The 24395-nt window shown below is 45.3% G+C and overlaps 1 protein-coding gene across 3 annotated transcripts in view; it reads left to right on the top strand.

Annotated features, from left to right (window-relative positions):
- CASR (calcium sensing receptor) overlaps positions 1-22680 on the top strand; it is a 79443-nt gene extending 56763 nt beyond the window's left edge. For all 3 annotated transcript variants that reach the window (XM_076347475.1, XM_076347464.1, XM_076347483.1), the window contains 3 exons: positions 12671-12901; positions 17256-17379; positions 20245-22680. In XM_076347475.1, coding sequence (XP_076203590.1) covers positions 12671-12901; positions 17256-17379; positions 20245-21695 — 1806 coding nt within the window. In that variant the 3' untranslated portion in view covers positions 21696-22680. The remainder of the gene's footprint in view (positions 1-12670; positions 12902-17255; positions 17380-20244) is intronic.
- The last annotated feature ends 1715 nt before the right edge of the window (positions 22681-24395 follow it).

Here is a 24395-nt window from a genome sequence, read left to right as displayed (position 1 = left end):
TAAACACCTCCTGGAAAAGACATTTCAATCAGATTTGGATTATGCAGGACACTGTATGTGAATTATGCTACTTGAAAACACTGAGCTTATAGGATAACCATTGGCTCCATTATTAGCTTTACTAATTGGACAATTAATTATATATTATTTAGTATTAAACTTAGACTTAAATTAATAAAAAGAGCCCTATCTTAAGCTTTTAGATACTTCACCATAACAGTTATTGTGCAGTAAGATGACATCCCAAGAGCATTAAAGCATCATTTACTCAGTCAGGACTTCTGCCCATGGATCCTTCACCGTCAGTACACACAGCACCCAGGGCCATTGTACCCAGTGGATTTCTTCATATTATATTTGTTACAAGTGAAAAACAAAGCAATTATGGCATCAAGTCTAGACTGGGTGGCCATGATGGTTCTTTCATATCGTGGCTGTAGGTAAAGACAGCAGCATAGAGAGTACAGTACAAAATACCATCTAACAGCACTGACAACTAGCTCTCACTGTATCTGTACCATTGCCTTTGTCAGTCCAGAGACCATTTCTCTCCACAAAACCTTAATAGGAACCTAAAAAATGTTTAAATGGAGACACTTTCCAAAGGATCATGCATTTTGAAATCCTTTGTGTAATAAACTGTGTAAATTTATGCCACGTTCAGGAAGGTAATCTTCATCCAGCTAAGGGATGCTTCATATTGAATGTAAAGCCTAGGTATTTCACTTCTGAAGGGCTGTGTTTGCCAGTCAAACTTGTGTTTAGCAAGATTTATTTTCCCCAAAGACATGCTGACTAGCAGACCTTTTTTTTATTAGTATGATCCATGGCAGGTCACATCTCTTGTCACAGATCTTGTCTTATTTCTAGCTGGGATTTAACTGACCTTTACTTTCATTGGTCCTTACTTGGCCTTGCTCTATTAGATTTAAAAGTCCAGATGAAGTACTCATCATTTTTCCTAATACGGTATTTATGCACATTGATCAAATTATTCCTCAATCTTACCTTGATAATTTAAGCACAGTGGTTTATAGCCATCAGATATGTTTCCTGTAGCTTGCCCATTTACTCATCCTTCTTTTTGGCATATATTCAGTATTGCTCTAACAGCCAGACAGTGAAAAAAAATCCCACATTTACATACACTTATTACTTCCTCATTTATACGTGCACAAGTTACATTAACGTTCCTTGCCACAGCATGCAATGGAAAGGTCTCATTAAGTTGCCAGTATTACTTTGCAGGATGTGGTACTCTTACTGTGCCTGTGGCTGGAGTTTGTTATGCCTTGATACATAAGTCTGAATTTCACTGTATTAAACACACATGTGAGAGCACTATCTGGGGGAGTGCTTGGTCTTAATTATTATTACCATTACGTCAATCCATGCATTTTCTGCAAATTTTCCCAGCAGCACTGTTGTATTTGCTGCCAGAGTATTGATGAACATACTGGGTAACAGTGAGTTGTTTACTGAGGCTGGAGGAATTCCCCATGAACTGATGATCTGTCTCTGTTGATACATGTTTTTGCAAATCTGTTGGGCAATTCTTGATCCATGAATGGATGCTTTACATTAAATGTAAAGCCTAGATATTTCAATTCTAAAGGGGTGTGTTTGTCAACCAAACTTGGATTTAACAACATCTGTATTCCTCAAAGCCTTATTGACTGGCAGCAATTATGTTTCTGTCCTGTAATTTTGTATTAATTGATCCTCGACCCAAAACTCTTGTTTCCCTATTGTTTTTCCGGGGATTGATGTCAGGCTAACCAGCCTTTTGTTACAGAGGACATCCCTCTGCCTTTTATAATACTGTCTTTGCTTGGCAGCTGTTGCAGCCCGTCAGAGGCTGACTCTGGAGCAGCCCACTGGGCAAAAATACAAGCCTCTGTAAGAGGGGTTAGCTCTGATTCATGCCCTGCCCCGACTGACACGTGGGGAAACTTCAGGCATGCTGTTGGGAGTGCATTACACACGCATGTGTACCAGAAAGGTGGATTGGGATTGCTGTGGAATAATATTAGATAGCATATTGACTTTGTCATTCAAAGCCAGTGGCATTTTTATGCGTATATCATAAACCTACCATATTAGCGCTCTTTTTATTGCTCATAGAGTGCTGTGATGAACTGTCTGGTTCCGCCAGCCTTTTAGATCCAATTTAAATTGCTCGGGCTGTTCACTAATCTCTTTTTAAGGACCTTCTACCTCCATTAATGTCACATTATGGCTCCAAAACAAGTGCCCTTGGGATAAGGATGTCCAGGGTTTTTTTCTGATAGCAAGGGCAACAACATATCATTCATTTAGCTTTCCTGCTCCTCCTTAGCTGTCTCTTTAGCTCTCCATCCTCTTTAGCCGTCTCTTACAGACTTATGTCATGAGGATCTGGCATACATGACACCTTTCAATTTTAATATGTTCAAGAAATTTCTTAATATGTTGCCTGGTGGTTTTTTCCTCTTTGTTCTCCAGGTTTTTTTATTTTCTACTTTCTGTTAATATCATACTTGTGTTTCTCAGCCTTGTTTGAATGGTCTGTGTTAGATTAGTGCTTTTAGAGCACACCATAATAAATATTGCTGTTTGAGCTTTATTTGTATGATGAGGATAGCAACATATCATTACCTCTTAATTAATGAGCTTTTATTTTAATGAACACAGACAAAATTTCTGAACTGATAATGGGTTTATCATGCATGTGGATCAGATACTGTCATTCAGTCCTTTCCTCTAGCTTATCGGGGATTTTCTCCATTCTGTTGGGTACAGAGGCCTCCGACATCACTGGCCTATGCTTGTGCATCACTGGGGCAGAGACTAGTCAGAAGCCTGCTTGATTTTGTATTGCACTATATTCCACGTCTAGGGATTCTCCACAGACATTACTTTTCATTTCGCTACCATGATTTTTGTCCTGATTACTAGGAACTGCATTAATGCTTACAGTATTTGCAAGGAGGGGAGAGATGCTGTCACTCCAGCCATTTTTCTCCAGAAGAAATCTACTGCAGTCAGTAGATCAGATTAAGTCTGTTTGGGACGGCACTGAACTGGGACCGAGGCCACTCCAGATGCCTTAACTCCTGAAGTTACTTGTAGGAAGGATTCTTTTGGACTCTAGGGAACTAATAGTACAATATCATGCTTTGGGCCATACAAATATATTGGGATACCATCATACAGCTGGATCTTAATTTAAAACAGAAAAAGGAGAAAATGTTAGAGGAAAAAACTCTTGTGTCATCTCTCTTCTCCCCTGGAGTTAGTCAAACTCACTAATTGCAGTTAATTGAAACAACACTATCCAAACAAGCATTTTGACAGACTCAAAATTAAGTGTTTCCCCTTTTTCCCATTAAAAAAGTAATTACAATTAAAAATGGAACTGTGACTTGAAGGTCACATTTTTAAGTTTGACTTTAAAAAGCTTATTTGCACTGAATTTAGTTGACTGGATTTCACATGATGTTTTCCTATGTAAAACTTTGGTTTCAGAAAATCCTATAGTTGAGATGTATGCAGAGGATGTTCCCACTCTGTTTATTTCCTCGTGTATCATGTGGATCCAGTCAAGGCCAAGCACACGAAAACTTTCTTGCTATGTTTTCCGGTCATGTCACACTTAGCAAAATCATTATCCTTTATCATAGCATGCTTAAGCGACATGCTGTTAGCTGTCAGCTTTGCATTAAGCAGTAGGAGCTCAGGACTTGCGTTCTATAGACAAGTCCACTTAGAACAGCAGGTGTGCACATGGCCAGCATGAGTTTTGGAGGACCTTCAGGAAACAAAATATCCTGGTCCCATCCTTACTGTGTCCTGTGACCTCCTAAATGATAGTTAAATCAGTCTGGAAAACCAGCCATGCGATGCCAAAATACTGTTAAGATCATTTCTTGATTCCTTTGGGAACCTCTGTGACTCAACAGACAGGTCTTTCTGAAGCATTTTAGACCCAGTTTTGTTATGGCATTCAGACATCTGCAAACACCAGTAAATACCTAATGGGATTTTCTGAAGTATCTCAGTTAGACGTGACTTGTGCAGCCTCTGTTGTGAAATCCACTAGTCTTGTGGTTTTGAGTTCTTTCTGGACATCCTTGTAAACATAGTACTGTCGTAGATCTGACCCTAAATCAGATTAGTCCTGTTTTATATCAAGTCCCATTTTGAAATGCATGCCTTTGACATTTTTGGTTTAAGTGACTTGCTCCTACTGGTGTAGCAGCTATTGATTTATTACTTCTGTCACCTTTCACCGTCAAGAAAGCATCAAAGCTGTTGCGGTTTTGAATCAGCAAAGCAGCGTCCCTTGGTTGCTGGCTAGAAAACCACGTAAGCTAACCTATCAAGCCCAGTTACAGGCAGTCCAACCAGTCCTTGTCGTAGGAAACTCTAGGCTTCATTGGTTTCCAAGCAGACTGAGCGCTTACAGCACAGCATGAGACAAAGGAAGCACCAAGCACCTTCCACTGAGCAGCAAGTGAGGTGCTTCCAACACAGTCCATCCGAGTTCCTCCCTCTCCCAATTTCTGCAAGTTTCTATTGGAGGGCCTGCTTCTCTCTCACAAAGAAAAAACAAAATGTATGCGTGGGTGCCCACGTCAGCACCATTGCCGCCCCTCCTCGAGCAGAGGGCACTGGTCAATGGAAGAGGGGGAGAGATCCATCTCTCAGCTGCCTAGGGGTCTCATATCCATGATGGAAGCAGAATCGAACCAAAGCAATTATCAGTTAAAATATGCCAATCAGCACATCTTGTCATGGCAGCTTGATGTCCTGTACTTCTCCAGAGACCTGAATATAGTCAGTTGGCTTTGCAGGGGTCTCTGCTTCTGTGAGAATATGTTGCCTCTTTCCCACAAATCACTACATGTGTCATAAACAGTTAAATAATCCTGCATTTTCATTTCTCTTCAAATGAAAGTCAGACTGGCTGTCTGAGAGCTATCATCACCATCTCTGGACCTCTCTGATCTTCCTTTAATTTTATTCTTCTTTTCTGATCAAGTGACTAGAACTAACTGCATTTTCCAGGGGAAATTGTACTATCGATGTCCAAGTTGGCACCATATTTTCAGTGTCATTTTGTTTCTTACTTTCATATTCTAACATTTTGTTTGCTCTTTAAACTGCATAATGCACAGAGTGTTTTACTGAGCTGCCTACAATAATGAACGGGTCTTTGTCTTGAGTGGTCAGTTAATTTAGTTTCCAATAAAGATTATGAATAGCTTAAATTATTACTTCTAACATATGGCACATTGTATTTGTCATACACATTTAGCCTTCAGTCGTGCTCTCCATTGACCTACCTAGCTTTACGACGATGTCATTCAGTTCTTATCAAAGCATAACAACTTTGAATGTTCTTGAGTTATTCTCAGCCTTTGTACAGCTATTCTTCAGTCTTGAACTGAACTCTTTCTTTCACCCTGTTTTTCAAGTCACTGGCAGATCTAGCATTTCACCAGGGCTGGGACGTCCACCCCATCTTGCCAGAATTCCTTTGCAGTATTGTCAGTGAATCTCTGGCTGACTATCAATGTTCTCTCTTCAACTCTTTGAGACCAGCCCTTCTTCCAGAGTTTATCTCCCTTTCTTCATCTGCACTGTTACCAACCTGACAGTTTCAGTCCTTTAGCATGAAGTGCTCAGTAGCCCAACTACAGACCAGGCAATTCCTTGCTCATGGGGCTGGACACATGTAACAGAAAGACATCCCATTTTTTTGTGAGGTGTTTACAGTGAGAATTCCAGCTCTGTTCCTGGGTCCCTGTCAACTTCTCCACCTGGGTTACCCTTATAGTGATAAACAGTATTAACAGTCACTTCTTCAGAGCAGAAAACCAATAGAAACCAGGCCCCTTAGGTGGAATGTCACAGGTGGTGCACGGTAATGAATCGCATCCTCCACTGGCTGAAGAAATCTGTTATCTTCTGAATGGCCTTCGGAAAAAGGCGAGATTAACGGTGTTGGCATATCCTGGCATCTTGGTTTTAAAAAAAACATCAGCACTACATGTTGTCCCCGTCAGTGCACAATGAGCAGCAGGGGAGGAGGAGAGATTATAGTGGGGGAAGGAGAGTTCAGCTTCTGCCAGCAAGAAGCAGCTTCTGCTTTGAGCAGAAGAGCTGGGTGCCATTCATCTTCCCCTGCCTCAGGCTTCTGGAAACAGGTATTACTGACTCAAGGGGCTAAGGCCAGCGCCTTCCTGCCTGCTAGGTCCTTTGTGTCAGAACTGGTCGATACTGTGATGACAGCACTGCCTTTGGGAGAGCCTAAGAGTTGGCCCTATGTAAAAAACAGAACAAGGTAATCCAAAGTAGAGAATGCAGGAGGAATTAAACATTGATATAGACAGTAAAAACTAGAGCTTTGCTAGCATGTAAATAAAGATTGACACATAGATAGATGGAAATGAAAGGAAGAAAGAAAAAAAACAACTATTGCTTCAGGGAACGTTTCTCTTAAAGTATTTTACAAGTGGCTCTTTCAGAACTGGCATTGGCATATTTCCTCCTGATACTTGACCACTGGCAGAAATCAAATCCTGTATGGATATATGACCACTGGGCTAATGTGATAGCTGAGTTCTCAAGTCCTTACACCTATTACAGCATTATGAAAGTATCTTCTCCAGGTGCTTGATTAGGAATCCAAAACAAGAGGGGCTAATAGGCCCTCAGCAATTCGGAATGAAAGTGAGGACTTGCCATCTTCAGTACAGTCGCCAGCTTTTCGTGTTCACATTGAGCCATGAAGTGGGATTGTTCGCTGCTCTCAGGATGGGCACCCTACCAAAGCAAAGAGAAAAACATTTGGTACCCATTGGTCCAGAACTGTTTTACAGGCCTGGATATAGCTAGGTAGCCAGAAATTAAAACTCAGTGTGGGAAAATGTATGTTAACTGTCAAGACAGGATTCCTTGCAACTGCATGTTAGGAGCGGGAATTGTTTGTCTTTTATGGGAACAGACACCTATAATGTGCCCAGGTTCTCTTCACTTGCAGGACCATTTGACCTAGTGAGGAAACATGTTAGAAAGACACTGCAGAAGGAAGCCAAGGATATTAAACCCTTGCTAGTATACGAAGACTAGTTAAGGACATGTCACAGTTGAGACAGAGTAAACAACAACCCATAGTAGATCTGGATACTGACATTTATTTAAGAATTAACAAGACTGGAGCTTTTAACTTGCTTAGTATCTTGCTCGCTTTCCCCAATTTTGTTTAGCCCAGCTGCTATCAAAATGTACAACCAGTACATACTGCTTGCAGCTTGCAAGTAGCAGGCTTGTGCTCCAGAGTACAAAAGTTCAGTTTTGGACATTCATGCACACACACAATTATCTGTGGCCTGACAGCTTTTACAATGTAAGTGGGTTTTTTTGCCTACCACCGGCCCTAATACTAGTGACAGAAAGGAAGTGTCTACTGCAGATCAAGAAAAGGTGAAGAAAGGCTAAGGAAGTTGGCAAGGCAAAACAAAGGTATTAAGTGGTGTTTATTAAAAGCGAGACAGCATCCTTCAAATAGCTGAATTATGTCCAGTGAGTAAAATTGAAAGGATCGTAAACTCTGTGAGGTTAAATGTAAAAATAAAATAAAGCAGGCCAAAACCCAGAATGAGGAACAGGCTGTAAATGGGGAAAAAGCTCATAAATCCTTTTTTAAACACTTCAGCAGTAGGAATGTCTGTTGAGCCATAGATTATCACTGCAAAAGACAAGGTAAGGCCATGGCAGAAGAAAAGTGTGCTCTTTATGGACAAACTTGAGAAGGTTCCTGAGTTTGTTTATTTAGGGGGGACTTGCAGATTATCTGTCTGATACTGTAGTGACTACAGAAAAAGCTATGGGACACAAGAGCAAAATGAACCTTAATACTTTGGTGCAAGTGAATGATGTTCACCCAAGAGCTCTGCCAGAGCTCACAGATGAAGTAGCTGAAGTGCTGGCTACGGTGACAACCCCTTGCTTAAAACAGTCTTGGGCCCTGAGGCCTAGAAAGTTGACAGATGTGATATCAATTTTTTAAAAGGGTTCTGGAGGAGATCCAAGGAACTAGCAAAGCCTGACCGAGCCCATTATTAGAAACTGTAATTAAAAAAAAAAAAAAAGAAGAAGGAAAAATAGAATATACTGAGGAGGAGTCACCATGACTTTTGTAAAGAGAAGCCCTACCTCACAAATCTCTGAAGTTCTTTGAAGGCATCAGGATGTATGTAGATAAGGGACATCCTTTTCATAGGCTATGCTCAGGCTTCTAAAAGGCTTTTGAAAGTCTGTCACCAAATTCAGCCCTTGCATGGCTAAACAGTTGGTTGAAAGATAGTCAGCAGAGGATATAAATAAATGGTCGGTTCTGACTAATCACAAATGAGATCTTCAAGCTCAAACAGGTCCTTGGGTGGCTCTGTCTGAGTAGCAGTCAAAGAAGCAAATGCACTGTTAGGAATAGTCACACTGGAAGAGGGACAGAGAGGAAAACAGAGTGCCCTGGGGCCGCTTTATTAACCCTTGGTGTATCTCACTTCAATATCATGTGCCGGTCTCAGAATGGATGAAACAGACTGGGAAAGTTTGGAGAAGGGTCAATGGAACAGCTTCTGTACAAGAAGCAGCAAAGTTGGATAGGGCTCATCAGCCTGGGAGAGAGGTGGCTGAAGAGAGATCTGACAAAGGTTTGCAAAATCCTGAGAGGCATGGAAAAGGTGACTAGCAAATGACAGTTCTTTGCCTCTTCCAACATAAGCACAAAGGTCATCAGAAGAGATTAGTAGCTGCTCTTTTCTGACAGGCTGGAAGAGGTGCTTTTCTCATGAAATGTAGATCTCCTTGCTGTAGGAGGCTGTGGATTTGAAAAGTCTGCACAGGTGCAGAACACAAATATGCAACATCATGGAAGAAAAATCCACTGCGGGTTATCAAGTGCAAGGACCTTTGGCCCAGGAAGTCACTGAGCTGCAAAATGTGTGAGAGTATTCTGGGGAAGTATCACGTCCTCTTCTACTCTTGTGTAGGCATTTGCTCTTGGCCACAGTCAGAAACAGGTCCTGGAGAGATGGGCTGCTGGTCTGACCTAATACAACTGTATTTATGTTACGGTTTTATGATCCTTCCATAAGAGTGGAAACCACATGACCCAGAATATCTAGCTGGGATAAAGCGTGGGATGCTACGTGGCTGGGAATGGCCTTACCAGGAATAATGGGAGGGTGAACTAGAGGGCAGCTTGCAAGTCCTTTCTGATAATAGGTGTTTTAATTAAAAGGCATTGCAATTCAACGTGGAGCCTGTGACAGAGGGAGAAAAAAGAAGGAAAAAGTACGGAAAGAAATATCTGAAGACAGCAGCTTGCACAATGCTCTCCCTGCAGGCCTCCACCAGCTGCTGATGGTGTATTCAAGCCACGAGGTCAACACTTCTTTTGTAAACTCTTGGTTCCAGGATATGATACAGGCGCCCCTGACATATGCTCTTGCCCTCACTGAAGCAGGGTCTTTTAAGTCTTTGTGGATTGAGTCCTGGGTATTTATGTTTCTATCTTTAGTTACAAAACACAGTGACACATTTTTAACTGTAAAGCCTTTAGCTAATCATTGATAGACTATAAAGGAGTGCTGTAGTTATTCAGAGTCTACAACTTCCTCTTTTAAAGTTTAGTGCTTATATATTTCTTGGCTGTTTAAACCGTATTTTCATCCTGTAGAGAGCAGAATTTGTGTGATATACAGAGATCATCCTGGGATTTTCTTACCGTCTAAAACAGGAGCATGTCCTAGCAGTCGTCCAATTACCATTTCACAAGCTGCCCCCCAGAAATTTAGACTTGAAGGCAAACTTTGGTATTTGCTGGAAAGAGAAAACGGGTTTTATTACTCCTGTTGTTCCTGTTGTCCCTCCATTTGGGATTTTAAATAGGGCGTGTGTCTTTCCTGCATGAACTGATACACCTGAGCTCTCCTGCTCCCCAGCTATGGCTGCATAGCTGAAGCTGCTGTTCTGTGCCTGGGGAAGGACAACATTAAGTGCAGATCAGTGGTTTTATATGAATATTTACCCGCGAGATAGAGATATCAGCTCATACATGAAATGCTTTATAACCTGAATCCTCAGGTGTAGTGTGTGTGTGACCAAGGGAAACATGCTGCTAAGCTAATCCTACAAAAACCCACCAGTAGCCCAGGGTATGTATTACTTTCTAAGAAGCCTAATGTCAGGAGGTAAGGCAAAGGAATAGACTAATTGAGATGAATGTTATGAAATTAAACAAAAACAATTGCATCCAGGGAATCCAGAAGTTTCTCCACTGTTGATCTCACTGACCATAAGACCCGCCAGCCTCCTGCTGCTGCAGCTGGCCAGGAGAGGCAGGACTTGAACTGAAGAATCTCCAATACAGCTCTTGCAAGATTGTCTCCTAATGTGTGTAGTAACTGTAATCAAAAGAAGTGCAAGGTCTGCACCTCCTGCCTATACAGATAAAAGTCAACCCAGCAGTGATAGCCAGTCAGGATATCCTAGTATCGTTCAGCAGAGTGCTGCAGTGCTGCACGAGAGCGCGATACTGAGTTGGAGTGAGGAGAAACATGGCATTCAGCTCAACATAACGACTCAAATCTGATCTGGACGTCAAAGCTACAGGTGTCACCCTGTGGTAGGTGCTAGAGCCTGCAGAGGAATGTGGGTTCCCTGCTTGGGACCTACACTGCTGACAGACAAAGCTCCTGCTAACACGTCCAAGATTGCAGCCCCACTGCAGACGAGGCCAAAGTGAGTTGACGCAGTACAGACATCACTGTGGATCTGCAGGCCCTGTGTCACCCGTTCTGACCTCAGAGCTGCCTCTGCTCTGTTCTCACTGTTCCCTGATGGAGCTGGGCAAGTAGCATCTTCCTGGGTGCCCCTCAGGGACGAGGGGGAGGAGAGGGGAGCAGTCTCCTCTTTTCTTCCCTACAGGAGGCAATGCCCTGGCTCCCTACAGCAAAGTGCCAGAGCAGAGTACCTTCTTTTGCCATGTCCATCAGAGGGTGAGGTCTTCCAGGGACAGGTCCTGGCTCTTCAGTGAGATCATTTCAGCTGCACACCTTATGGGGGACCTGGTCTACAGAGAAGGGAGAAAGACAGAAAAAAATCCTGCCTCCGTCACCCATTATTCAAAGACTGAATACTGTGGCAATATTTTTATGTACTTCCATCAACATCACACAAAGCTGAAAAGGTATGGCCAGCCACGTCCTGCGTAGTACTGTTATGATTTTTCCAGACTCTCTCAGGCTGGCATTGATATAGGCAGTGAGAGGAGGGTATCTCTGTAGCTCTGGGGATTTTTAGCTTGAGATAGGAGGATCCCAAAGGGAAAGAGAAAAATGAGACAATTTAGCAAAACTGACAGGAATTAATGAAGTGATTGTGTTCCCCTGTCCCTGTGTTTCCAGGTGACAAGGCTTCATCAAAACAATGTTGTCTGTTCTATGTCTATGGGGTAAGGAGGGCTCTGCCTGCCCAAATTGATTTCATTTTGTTTTTTCTTGCATTTTGCCATCCAAGATTGCATGTTTGGGCACTCGCAGGTGAGAGAGAGAGGACTGGGCTTACAAGCTGTCACAGGCACTAGAACCACAGCAGCAACTACGCCGCAGTGGTTTAGGGGCAGCTGACAGCCAGGTGCCCTCAGAGTCACCTCAGCTTTCCGTAGATGAGCTCTACAGAGAAACTAACTAAGAACATCGATTAAATGAGGGGAAAAAAAAAAACTGATAAGTGCATAAACCAGCAACTAATTTTTGAAGAAAAATACAATGTGGATGAATTGTATCACAGTTGCCAGTATGGTCTTTCTCTTTCATGCTGCAGTTTCTTTGGTCTACCTGTCAGGCTATCTAGATTGTGAATTTTGCAACTGCAGTTGTCCCTGGGATTAACTGCTCTTGTCCGCAGCATATGACAGTTTAAGGCATGAGGTGAAAATTACAGGAGTCAACACGTGGGGACAGGCAGAATGTGATTACTTGAAACTATGCAACCAGGAGACAGGAGCCAAAAAAAAGTGGTATGAATTCTCCAGGCCTGCCATGTGGCGAACGAGCTTGTTTTGTTGTTTTTTACTGAAGTGCATCGGGCTTGGGGTTTTTCAATCAAAAGTCAAGTTTGAATTGTTTCTCAAGCATTCCTGTTTCTGAGTGATTGATCTTTCAGATATGAGCGATGCCAACTGAGAGCATTTATGCAGAGTGGTTGCAAGAGCAGGGTGAAAGGGATGCATGGGTGACTGAAACATTTCAGTGGCTGCTGCCACTTCTCTGCCCCTGAAGGAGAGCTGTGAGCTTGCAGAGGTGGCTGGAAGGGACTGAAGAGGAATGCTAAAAGGCTGATGGGGTAGCAGCTGGTAAGCAAAGCATTACGGGTGGGTGCCATCCACCTTGAGGGCCATGATACCTTGTGCTGTCTACGACGTTTGTACAGGCTTTGTGTGTGTGCGTGTAGTGTCTATGAGAGAAAGCCTGCTACTACTGTGATTAAGTGATTTTTAAGAGATTAAGAACTGTAGTAAAGTGATTATTTCCAGTTTTGTCCCCATAGCAGATGCGTGCTCCGTTAGGGTTGTGACACGCAGACATTCACGGTGTGTGTGTCTCTCTCTCTCTAGGTTCTCAAGCATCTGCGTCACTTAAATTTCACCAATAACATGGGGGAGCAAGTGGATTTTGATGAGTTTGGGGACCTGGTAGGGAATTACTCAATAATCAATTGGCATCTCTCTCCGGAGGATGGCTCAGTCGTCTTTGAGGAGGTTGGGCACTACAACGTTTATGCCAAGAAAGGGGAGAGGCTCTTTATCAATGAAAACAAGATCCTGTGGAGTGGATTCTCTAAGGAGGTAAGTGATTAAATCCTCACAGCAACGTTTCCCAAGTTTCCGCAAGCTGAAATTTGAACTAACCCTGTGCACTCCTGTATTATGGCTCCATGTGTCATTAAAAGACCCATTCATCTTACTGTATACATGGTCTCTGCCATAGTCTTTTACACCCTTGTTACACACTTCTGGAAATAAAGGGCAGCTGCTTCTCCCCTCCTATACATTTGATGAGCCTGGGTATTAATGGTTTAAATAATGCCTTTTTTCCTGGCCCAAGTAGATAGCTTGGAATTTTGCAATGCTGTTTCCACAAGGCTGAGAAATTCATTACCCAAGTCTGGTTGTTGACTAAGTCAAGTTTTCCTGAGCTCCGTAGTTTCACTGCTGAAAACAGCCATCTCTTCCACTCCCAGTATCTCTGTATCAAGAAGTGTCTTTTCCTGCTCCGAGTTAAATTCGCAGCTGTTTCTGCTGGCTTTACCCTCCAAGTCCCAGAGCCTTCCATGCACCCTTGCCTTGCAAACCAAACAGAACAAGCCCTGTCGATCTTCCCAGGTTAACTTGGACATGGTGCTCAAATAGTGGGAGATGCCAGTACCTGCTGCCGGTTTTTTAATCCACCAGAAGGTGCTTGTGCAGTCTACGCGGCTACGTGATGTAGCCATTGACTTTAGTCAGGCCTAAGTCCTTCTCCACTTTCTTGCATATGTTAGATCTTTTCAGCATAACTGTATCGTCACTAGCAGCCAGGGCCATGTCTCCCCCGTGTGATGGGAACGTGCTGCAGGGATCTCTGGAAAAGAGCCAGGTGAGCTGCCGTCATAGCCGGCAGCAGCCCACTCCAGCCTAGACAGAAACCCTGGCTCCCAGAGGGGATACTGAGCGGGCATCTGGCTTGTTGCCTGGGTGGTGGCAGAGGGAGCGTTAGCTTAGAAATGTCGCTGCCAGGCCCTGCTGCAATGTTTAGACATGTTAAATCAGCACCTGATTAATGAACAAGGCAATTCACTTCCAGGTGATTATTCACGTTGGCTGACAGATCAGGTAACTGCTTCTGCAGTAGCTACACTTGCCTAATGCACTTACACCATCAGTTAAGCCTTACCTTTACTCCAGATATCCCAGCTTCACTTATGGTTTAAATGCAGAGCTCTCTGAAGGAGGCATGGGTCAGACAGAGCACGCTGCAGCAGAAATACTGAGCTCAGGCTTTTCTAAGCCCAGCTGGAAACTCTGAGCCCAAACTACAAGTGGAATTAAAAAACGCTGATATTCTAACCCCTTCTTCTGATCATTGCAAATGCCACTGACACCTCTTCCAACAGGAAGGAATTATTTTTTTTAACTTAAACTGAATAATTATGTTCTTTCGGTCTAAATTCCTCCAACAGTACAATATTTATCTTCATTCTCTGTCCTGAACTGTTAAAAATGTGACTGGATGTTGCAGAGTGTCATGCTAGGGCATGTAAATTGTGTGCCAGTGGGGGGGGGAGTTGTAATCTCTGTGTCTGTTGCAGCTTTTTTTCCAGTTTATAGAGTTTGAATTTCTTCCAGATAAAAGGCTCTGCTCAAAGAGAGTAGCCAGTACTTCACTCATTGAAGCCTTCTATGCCTCCGTCATCCTCAAAAAAGATTAAATGTAGTTAATTTTAACACAGAAACTTCAGCACTGGCCAGACTTGCAAAAGAACAAGTGAAAGCGTAGGTAAGATAGATAGATTTGTTTTGGCAGAACTTGATGAAATTCCCCACAGAATACTTAAGAAGGCAGCCAAAGCAATCTCAAAAGTACTAGCAATTCATCTTTGAGAAATGTAGAGGATGGGTGATGTCTCAAAGGATTAGAGGAGGGCAATCGTGATACCTGTTTTTAAAAGCAGATATAGGAGAGCCAAGGGAATTACACACAATTGAGCTAAGCTTCAGTAACCTAAAAGACTTGATAAAAAAAAATTATTGAACAGTTTATAAACACTTAGAGGATAATAAACTGATAAGAAAAAGCCAGCGTGGATTTGTCAAGATGAAATCATGCCAAACCAATTTAATTTTCCTGCTTGGAAGCTCAATCAGTTCAGTAGATAATAGGGAAGCAGTGCATGACTTCAGTCCGGCCTTCGATTCAGACCTGTTCAAAATCATCAGTGACAGCCCAGGGAAAGACAGTCCAGACTGATGAAGTCCTCTTGGTGGATGCACAGCCTGCTGAAAGACTGTCCAAGGAATAGGTATTCACAGCACACTGTATTAATAGCAATAGGTATTAACAGCAAAGAATGCTTCAAGTGGGGAGCTGCAGGGATTTGCCCTGGATATGTGTCTGTCCAATTAATTATGCAATCCTGATTAACAGCTTAGAAACAGGGTTCCCAAACTGTGCTGCAGCTATACTTCAGAGTGGTAGGCAACGGCGACTGCTCTCAGCTGCAGGCAAATACCGGAGTTACAAAATGGGCATCTCCGCATAGGAGCTGCCACTACCAAGGGCTTGCTTACCCTGTGGCTGAGGTCGATGCCTGCACACAGGCAATTTCCAAACCACACCCTGGACTCACTGCGTAAGTGCATCCACACAGGAGCTTCCTGGACATCAGCAGGTTAGCAGCACTTGGGCTTGTCTCCTGGTTTCGGCAGGGATAGAGTTAATTTCCTTCCTAGTAGCTGGTACAGTGCTGTGTTTTGGATTTAGGATGAGAATGAAGTTGATAATGCACCGATGTTTTAGTTGTTGCTCGGTAATGCTTACACTGGCCAAGGACTTTTTGGTTTCCCATGCTCTACTGACTGAGAAGGCTGCAGGTGCACAAGAAGCTGGGAGGGGGCACAGCCAAACTGGCCAAAGGAACATTCCATACCATGTGACGTCATGCTCAGTACATAAACTGGGGAAAGCTGGCCGGGGGGGCCGCTGCTCGGGGACTGGCTGGGCATCGGTCGGCAGGTGGTGAGCAATTGTACTGTGCATCACTTGCTTTGTGTATTATTATTATTATTACATTATTATCATTTTATTTCAATTATTAAATTGTTTTTATCTCAACCCACGAGTTTTTTCTCACTCGTGCTTTTCCAATTCTCTCCCCCATCCCACTGCGGGGGGGGGAGGAGTGAGCGAATGGCTGCGTGGTGCTCAGTTGCCGACTGAGGTTAAACCACGACAGCTTGGCAACAGGATAAGTGAGGAAGTTAAAGGGTCAGACAGGGTTTAGATCCTACAGTGAGGGACGGGGAAGAAGGGGATGGAGGTTCATTCCTTTCCACATAGCAGCAAACCTCCAAAAAGGTGAATGGAGGCTTCCAACCAGAGCAGCCCCTGGGTATGTACAGACCATGGCACTTTGCTGGCAGTGGAAAGTGTGGGTTTAACTCCCCTGAGCCAAGAAAGCCGTGTTCTGTGTCAGCTCTCTTTCCTTAATTTAGTTGGGAAAAGGTGAGCTCAACCTCAGGTTGTGCTTCTGTGTAAAAAAGGCCCAGACTTCCACTTACTGTGCTGAAATCCCTGTTGTCAGTGTGCATGAAGCATGTGGTGAGCATGCCCGTGCGACCACTCGCTGCCGGGATATGACCATGCCCAGGTGGGCTCATGCACAGCATAAATGCACAGCCAGCAGGTGACACAGCTCGTCATTTGCAGCAGCAGAAGTCTGGAAGCCTGAGTAACCTTTCTGATGGAAGTTCAGGAACATCAGCAGTGAGCGGTGGGCTTTACAGGTCTTTTCCGTGGATTTAGACATGGAAGACCTAAGGTGTACTTCATGTGGAGGTGTCCTTTTTTGGACCTGCATTTAGCTGCTAATTTGCATCTTTAGATGCTCAGTGTTCTAAAAACAGGGCCTTCCTCTCTTTCATATGAACACTCTTCTTGTTTAGTTAATTTACCTTTTATGTTTCTGGTTTGGAGAGAGGGCCTTCAGGAGAACAGGAGGAAGCGGGCTTCAAGGAACTGTTATAATTCCCGTAAATCATTAGCAGTCAATAGGCAATATATGGGATTGAGGATCAGCAGTCAGAGCCCATCATCTCCAAGGCTGACTCAAATTCCTGCCAGCAGAGATTGACTGTCTTTTCTTCTAACCATCTAATGACTGTTTTTCTGGTGCATGTATCATGGGTCACATACAAGTTCGCAGTGCCCACAACACAGTAGAGATTACAGAGATCTGCCGATCCTCCCTACCATCCCTTGATGTGATCCTTTAAACAAATATCACTGCAGTGGATTGGGGAAGGACTATTGTCTCTGAGGCTTTCCATCCAGCATGCTAAAATCAAGGAATAACACCCTTGGAGTAAGCCCAAGGTCCTACTGTAGGAAGGCTGTACGTGGGGCACTGCCACCATTAACCCTCCTTGGGCTCTTTTCTTGCAGGTGCCTTTCTCTAACTGCAGCAGGGACTGCCTCCCGGGCACCAGGAAGGGCATTATTGAGGGAGAGCCCACCTGCTGCTTCGAGTGCGTGGACTGCCCCGATGGGGAGTACAGCGATGAAACAGGTAATACCCACAGAGCTGCTTTGGGGTTTGCAGAGGACCATGCGAGCCCTCTGGGCATCACCTGCAGTTGTGCTGAAGCCGCTTCCCTGCAGTGCTGAGCTGGAGGCTGCTCTGCCATGAGGCTTCACAGAAAGCCTGGAGGGACTTCTGAAAAGCTTGCAGGAGTTGAGTCCTGTGGTCCTCAGGTCCTGTCTTCTGCTAAGCCTGCTTGTGCCTTCTGCTCTGAGTTAGGAAAATTAAGGCAGAGAACTTGAAAAAGGACTTGCCTGTAGGAAGCCTCACAGGCAGCCATAAGCAAACTCCCTTGCACTGTAGCAATAGCTTTTGTTCCTCCAAAAGCCTGGAGGAAGGAGACACTCCCTACCCTAATCCTAAATTCTGTAGTTGTCTGTCTGCTTTTCCTCATGTTGTCATGGTTCTATTTCATGCTTTAAAAAGAAGTCCATTCCATCCCTGACTTCACAAGCAGAGAGGAATATTTCCCTTTATGGGGTCACCAACCACAGCTTCTGTTGAGCATTGGCACTGCAAGACACCAGAATCTCTGGGTCGTATCAAACACCCATGGACATCTTTTGTGTTGGTTTCAGTGGGAACTTGGATCAAGCTGCTCAGGTGCTGCAGTGGAGGGAAAAGGTAACCTCAGTTTTAGAGTTGGTTGAAAAATTCTGAATTTCCAACACCATTAGTGCTCCCTCAATGCTGGGCAACCCCAGGGTAATGAAGGCAAGTAAATCCTTTCAGAACAGCGGTCCGCTCCACACTGTAGAGCGCTCAGGATCTCCTCGCACCCTCTCTGGCAGCACTGGTCCCAGCGCACGCTGCAGACCTTGCCTGAGATGAAAACTTCAGTAAGCTGCTTGCAAGACTGAACAAGTGTACTCCTTTGGGAGACTCTAATTTGCATCCTATCAGACAGGAGTGATGACTTTTTCAGCGTGAACATATAGTACTACAGGATGCTTGGGAGCAGCATTTTCGAATTAAATAGAAGCAATTCTGGTCATGTGAGTCTTTTGGTGTTTTTCACAGGATTTTGGGAGCTGGCACTGGTGTGCTGGTGAAATTTGTGGGGCTGAGGGGACGACTGCCTTCTGACTCGACAGTTTCCTGCTGCAATTTCAGCTGACAGTAATGCTCTTTATTTCCTGTGCTTGCCAGTTTTGTGGGTGTAGAGAGCGGTTTTACAACCAGTCTCATCCAGCTGAGACAGCGATGCTACCGAAGGAGACAATCTGTCGTGTCCTCTCCCAGCTGCCTGCTCCCACCCTTTGGGAGCAGTGCTGGTACTCATGCAACCATAGACCGAGTTGGATCGGGTCTCTGGTCCTTCTAAAACAAACTCTTGGCAGGTTGAGTTTCCAGCTAGAATGAGAAGCTGCATGACGTATAGTGGTAACACAAAGGACGGGGCAGGAATGAGCAGCCGTCGGGGAGGAGGAAGATCTGGTTTACTCCCTTCAGTGGCAGCATAGTCTCTAAGTCAGCTCAACAGTGAAAGCACTTCTTTAGGATGCCCCTGTCTGTGGTAGAGGTGGTTGAATTCCCTGCTATGTGAAGTTAGCTCTGCCTTGCCTGCAGTTTGCAATAGGCTTCCAGGTAAAAGGCAGAAGCTGAATGGATGTAAATGAAATGACATGTGGCGATGGGAGCTTCTGACTGAGCTTTTGCATCTAGTGCAAGTTTTTCACATGAACAGCTTAGGTGAGGCAACCAGTCATTAGGAAAGCAGTATCATATCAGGTCATGGACGGTCCCTCCAACCACCACTCTGGAATGAGAGAGCTTGAAATCCTCTGCCCTCGTTAGCTGGGCATTCCTGGCTTTCTCATTGGCATCAAGCTCTGCTCTGGGAGCTATGCTCTGAGTCTCTGTCCGTGCTCAGGTGCAAAGCTCAGAGGCAGGTTGCTGCTAAAGGGTTTTCTGAGCGTTTGTTCCCAGAACTCACTGCAGCCCATTGCTATCCCACTGGGATCCCGAAGACTGAGGTAGGTTATGACTTCCAGCTCACTGCTCTCAACCCCTTTCCGCTGCCATCAAGGGAGTCATGACCCTTCCCGCTGGAGCACAAGACCCATTTGGGTCAAAGAAGAAGAGCAGAAGCAGCAGGTCTTTAACTTTTGATCCTGGCAGCCATTGGAGACACATGTTGCTATCCCAGTAGGTACAACTAGTTTCATGTAGAGAAAAGAGATGGAGGCATCAATTTTCCCTTTGCAAGTATCAGTGGGACGCTTTGCTGGGTGTGGGGAGAGTGATACTGTTAAGACACATCTTCCCCTGATGTTCAGCATGAAATGAGGGTGTGCTGGGAGTCAAGGGCATTGCCTGCCTTCAGGGAAGAGCAATTTAAACATTTCTAAGACTCACCTCCGTGGAATATGAAATAGGCTCTCAAAGCACTTAAGGAGGCAAGCACGTTTTTAATTTTCTCTGTAATAGAGACAGGCAGGATGTTTCAAATGATGATAAAAGTGAGAGGTATGAAGACAGACAGAAGTAGATGATAAAAATGAAGGAACAAGAAAGAGAGAGGGACAGAGCCTGTGTAACAGCCAATAGCAATCAAAGTTTGCAGTGTTTTGCCAAGAAATGGATTCCAAAAACACGAGTGCAGGGGCAGGACTTTTTTTAAGCTAGAACTAAGCATGCTTTGTGTTTTGCTATATAGCCCATGGGAGGCTGGTTGTTTCAGTGTTAAACACTCTTAGACACCAACATATGATTCTGGGAATCCGCAGGCACCTGAAGGGAACAACTCATGTATCTAAGGTGAAGGCTGGTGCGTAGCTGCCATATATGTCATCCCACATTTCAGCCTCTCATTCTGACAAACCTTCCCTCTCCTTGTCACTTCTGTTTCAGATGCAAGTGCCTGTGACAAGTGCCCTGAGGATTACTGGTCCAATGAGAACCACACATCCTGCATCCCCAAGCAGATAGAGTTTCTGTCCTGGACAGAGCCCTTTGGGATTGCTCTGACTCTCTTTGCTGTGCTGGGAATTTTCCTGACTTCTTTTGTCCTGGGAGTCTTCACCAAATTTCGCAACACGCCCATCGTCAAGGCCACAAACCGGGAGCTGTCCTACCTCCTCCTTTTCTCCTTGCTCTGCTGCTTCTCCAGCTCATTGTTCTTCATTGGCGAGCCCCAGAACTGGACTTGCCGTCTGCGGCAACCAGCTTTCGGCATCAGCTTTGTCCTCTGCATCTCCTGCATCCTGGTGAAAACCAACCGTGTCCTGCTCGTCTTTGAGGCAAAGATCCCCACGAGCCTCCACCGAAAGTGGTGGGGCCTCAACCTCCAGTTCCTCCTGGTCTTCTTGTGCACGTTCGTGCAGATTGTCATCTGTGTGATTTGGCTCTACACGGCCCCGCCATCCAGTTACCGAAACCATGAACTGGAGGATGAGATTATCTTCATCACCTGCCACGAAGGCTCCCTGATGGCCCTCGGCTTCCTCATTGGCTATACCTGCCTCCTGGCGGCCATCTGCTTCTTCTTTGCCTTCAAGTCTCGAAAGCTACCTGAGAACTTTAATGAGGCCAAGTTCATCACCTTCAGCATGCTGATCTTCTTCATCGTCTGGATCTCCTTTATCCCTGCTTATGCCAGCACATACGGCAAGTTTGTCTCTGCCGTGGAGGTGATTGCGATACTGGCTGCCAGCTTTGGGCTCCTGGCCTGCATCTTCTTCAACAAAGTCTACATCATCCTCTTCAAGCCCTCCCGCAACACAATCGAGGAGGTGCGCTGCAGCACAGCTGCCCACGCTTTCAAGGTGGCCGCCAGGGCCACGCTGAGACGGAGCAATGTGTCGCGCAAGCGCTCCAACAGCCTGGGGGGCTCCACCGGCTCCACCCCTTCCTCCTCCATCAGCAGCAAGAGCAACCATGAAGACCCTTTTCCTCTACCGGCCTCTGCCGAGCGGCAGCGCCAGCAGCAACGTGGGTGCAAGCAAAAAGTCAGCTTCGGGAGTGGCACGGTCACCCTGTCGCTGAGCTTCGAGGAGCCACAGAAGAACGCCATGGCCAACAGGAACGCCAAGCGCAGGAACTCCCTGGAGGCCCAGAACAGCGACGACAGCCTGATGCGGCACCGGGCCCTGCTTCCCCTGCAGAACAGTGAGCCCCTCAGCGCTGAGCCTGGCTTCCAGGCAGCTTCCAGCTCGGAGAGCAGCTCGCAGGAGTCAGTGATGGGAGACACCAAAGAAGAGGTACCAAGCCCTGAGGTGGAACCTTCCCTGCCATCGGCTAACTCCCGAAATTTTATAGGCGCTGGAGGTGGCTCTGTCACAGAGAACACAGTACATTCCTAACGAAAGAAGATCGTGAAAAGCACACCAGCCCCCAAGAGGAACTTGCTCACCTCTTGCTTCTGAACGGGAAAGACAACAAAGACACACTCCTGTGACACAGCCCCACCACACCTTACTGTTAGCGCCGGCAGGGTAACACACGTGCCTCCAGAGGAAGGACTGTGTCTGGGGAGCCTTGGACTGACTTTGCGTTCGCTTTATCGAAACCAGGACATCTCGGAAGGACAAGTGAAGATCGCCTCTGGTGGGGCTTAAGCAGAAGTCTGCATGCTGCCTTGCCTCCGTAAGCTTTTCCTGCCAGACTGCAACTCAGCTGACTATGGGAGGCACTAGGCAATTCCACTATACTCTGCTTTTACGTTTATGTATAATATTCCTCTTTCCCACTATGTATAATATTCCCTCTTTATGCAGTATATGTGATCTGTAACCATGTGCATCAGGACTCTCAGCTCTACAAAAGCAAGGTACACGGTTTCACTTGGGGAAAGCACGGTCGTGGGGAAAATAAAAAAGCCCCCAACATCCTGCATGCTGTGTACAGCCAAGGGTGTGAACATGTAAAGTATTTAATGAGACAGAGCGCCCTGCTATTTATATTTAGTAATGTCCCAATATCTCCTTTCTGCCCAGCAGGAAGTACTGGACAATGCTCTTCACAGACTCCATTGCACTAGCCAAGCTACTAGGTTCCTACTGGTTTCCTCCAGCTGAGGTAGCTTTACCTCCAGCCCGCCTGCTTTGGTGGAGGGGGAGAACAGCTTGTAAATCCCCCCGGAGAACGTTGCGAGAGCACAATGATGAGATGTATCCGTGATCGATTATGTCGCTAGTAGTTGTATGCTTAACAAAGTGTTGCTGCTGTAATATTCCACATGGCATACATGGCTAACCCTTTCACACCATAGTCAGTGTTGTGCTTTGCCATATTAATCTGCCTCACACCTACACAGAGCATTGCGCTGGTCGTGACGATACTGGCGGGCCTGAAATGAAGCAAATGAAACAAGGTGAAATGGAGGAGTTAGGGATGGAGAAATAGCCCCCAAATGTGGTAATATGATTGCAGGAGCAGGTGAATATCTGAAGTGTGTGTGCTGGTAGATGACTGGATGAGGAAGACATACAGGCCTGGTCTCTGAGACACGCACACAGACAAATGGGTAAACTGGCTATGTTTTGGCTCCTATAGGCCACCTACTAGGTTATTTCCCTCCTGGCCCATCTTGAAGAGAGGGCATCTAGCACAAGAAGGGCGCAGTATACCTGAAGAAAAACAGTAAGGACTTCAGCAAAGAGCATAGCAGAACTTCATTACTCTTGACACTTGTCACACTCCCCCAAAAGCAGACGTATATGCCCCTGGTTTTGCAAGGTATGCCTGGTTCTTCATCCATCCATGCTGGAAAGGTTGGAAGTAAGAGAGTCATTAGAAGAGATATTTGTTGCGGCCTGGTAAGAGGAGAAGCACCCCTCAGCAGCCTGGCAGGAGGGGGTAGGGTTACATTGCAGAATTTATTTCCCTCTTCCCAGATCCTGTGTGCAAGACCAAGCGTCTGATGTGAAGATGTCGATACCCTCCCTCATCAGACAAGAAGGTAGTCTAGACCACTGTGGGAAAGGTAGATGGGCCTGCAGCTGAGTGTGAGCAGAGACAAAAGGACTGTGTGAATGTGTTGGGGAAAATACCACAATTCTCTTGTTACTGTTTTTGCCTGGTTGTTCTTTTGCCAGGGCAGGCAAATAAAACTTACAGGTGACATTACTGCATAAAAACTTCGTTTTGTCACCTCCACTTGTTGCTGACAAGGAAGAGGAATTTTGGCTTAGAAGAGCACAGTGGAAGCCCAGAACCCCAAGGAACATGCCATTAAGACAAGTTATTTTAACCCTTTTGTTGATCTGTTACATTCATCTCAGAGTGGGCTCAAATTTTAATTACACCATGTAAGAACAAGTCCAACTTTAACTGTAAGGTTTCCAAATTACAATATTTGATTAAAGCTATGTGAGACAACATGTGGTTGTCACTGTGGGAGAACATCAGGTTTGAGACCATCTAAGGCACCTGAAGGTGCACAAGTCCATGGGACCCGAGGAGATCCATCCACGGGTCCTGCAGGAACTGGTGGATGAAGTTGCTAAGCCACTATCCATCGTATTTGAGAAGTCGTGGCAGTCCAGTGAAGTTCCCACTGACTGGAAAATGGGAAAGATAACCCCCAATTTTAAAAAGGGAAAAAAGGAAGACCCAGGGAACTACAGGCCAGGCAGTCTCACCTCTGTGCCTGGGAAGATCATGGAACAGATCCTCCTGGAAGCTATCCTAAGGCGCATGGAGGACAGGGAGGTGATTCGAGACAGCCAGCACGGCTTCACCAAGGGCAAGTCCTGCCTGACTAACCTAGTGGCCTTCTATGATGGAGTGATTACATCAGTGGACACGGGAAGAGCTACAGATGTCATCTATCTGGACCTCTGTAAGGCCTTTGACACGGTCCCCCACAACATCCTCCTCTCTAAACTGGAGAGGTATGGATTTGATGGGTGGACCGTCCGGCGGGTGAGGAATTGGTTAGATGGTCACATCCAGAGGGTAGTGGTCAACGGCTCAATGTCCAGATGGAGATTGGTGACGAGTGGCGTCCCACAGGGGTCCATATTGGGACTGGTACGGTTTAATATCTTCATCAATGACAT

Source organism: Aptenodytes patagonicus, chromosome 1 (assembly GCF_965638725.1).
Source record: "Aptenodytes patagonicus chromosome 1, bAptPat1.pri.cur, whole genome shotgun sequence".
In the NCBI taxonomy this organism is placed as follows: domain Eukaryota; kingdom Metazoa; phylum Chordata; class Aves; order Sphenisciformes; family Spheniscidae; genus Aptenodytes; species Aptenodytes patagonicus.
Note: the sequence above shows the minus strand (reverse complement) of the source record. Positions and strands in the feature narration are given on the sequence as shown.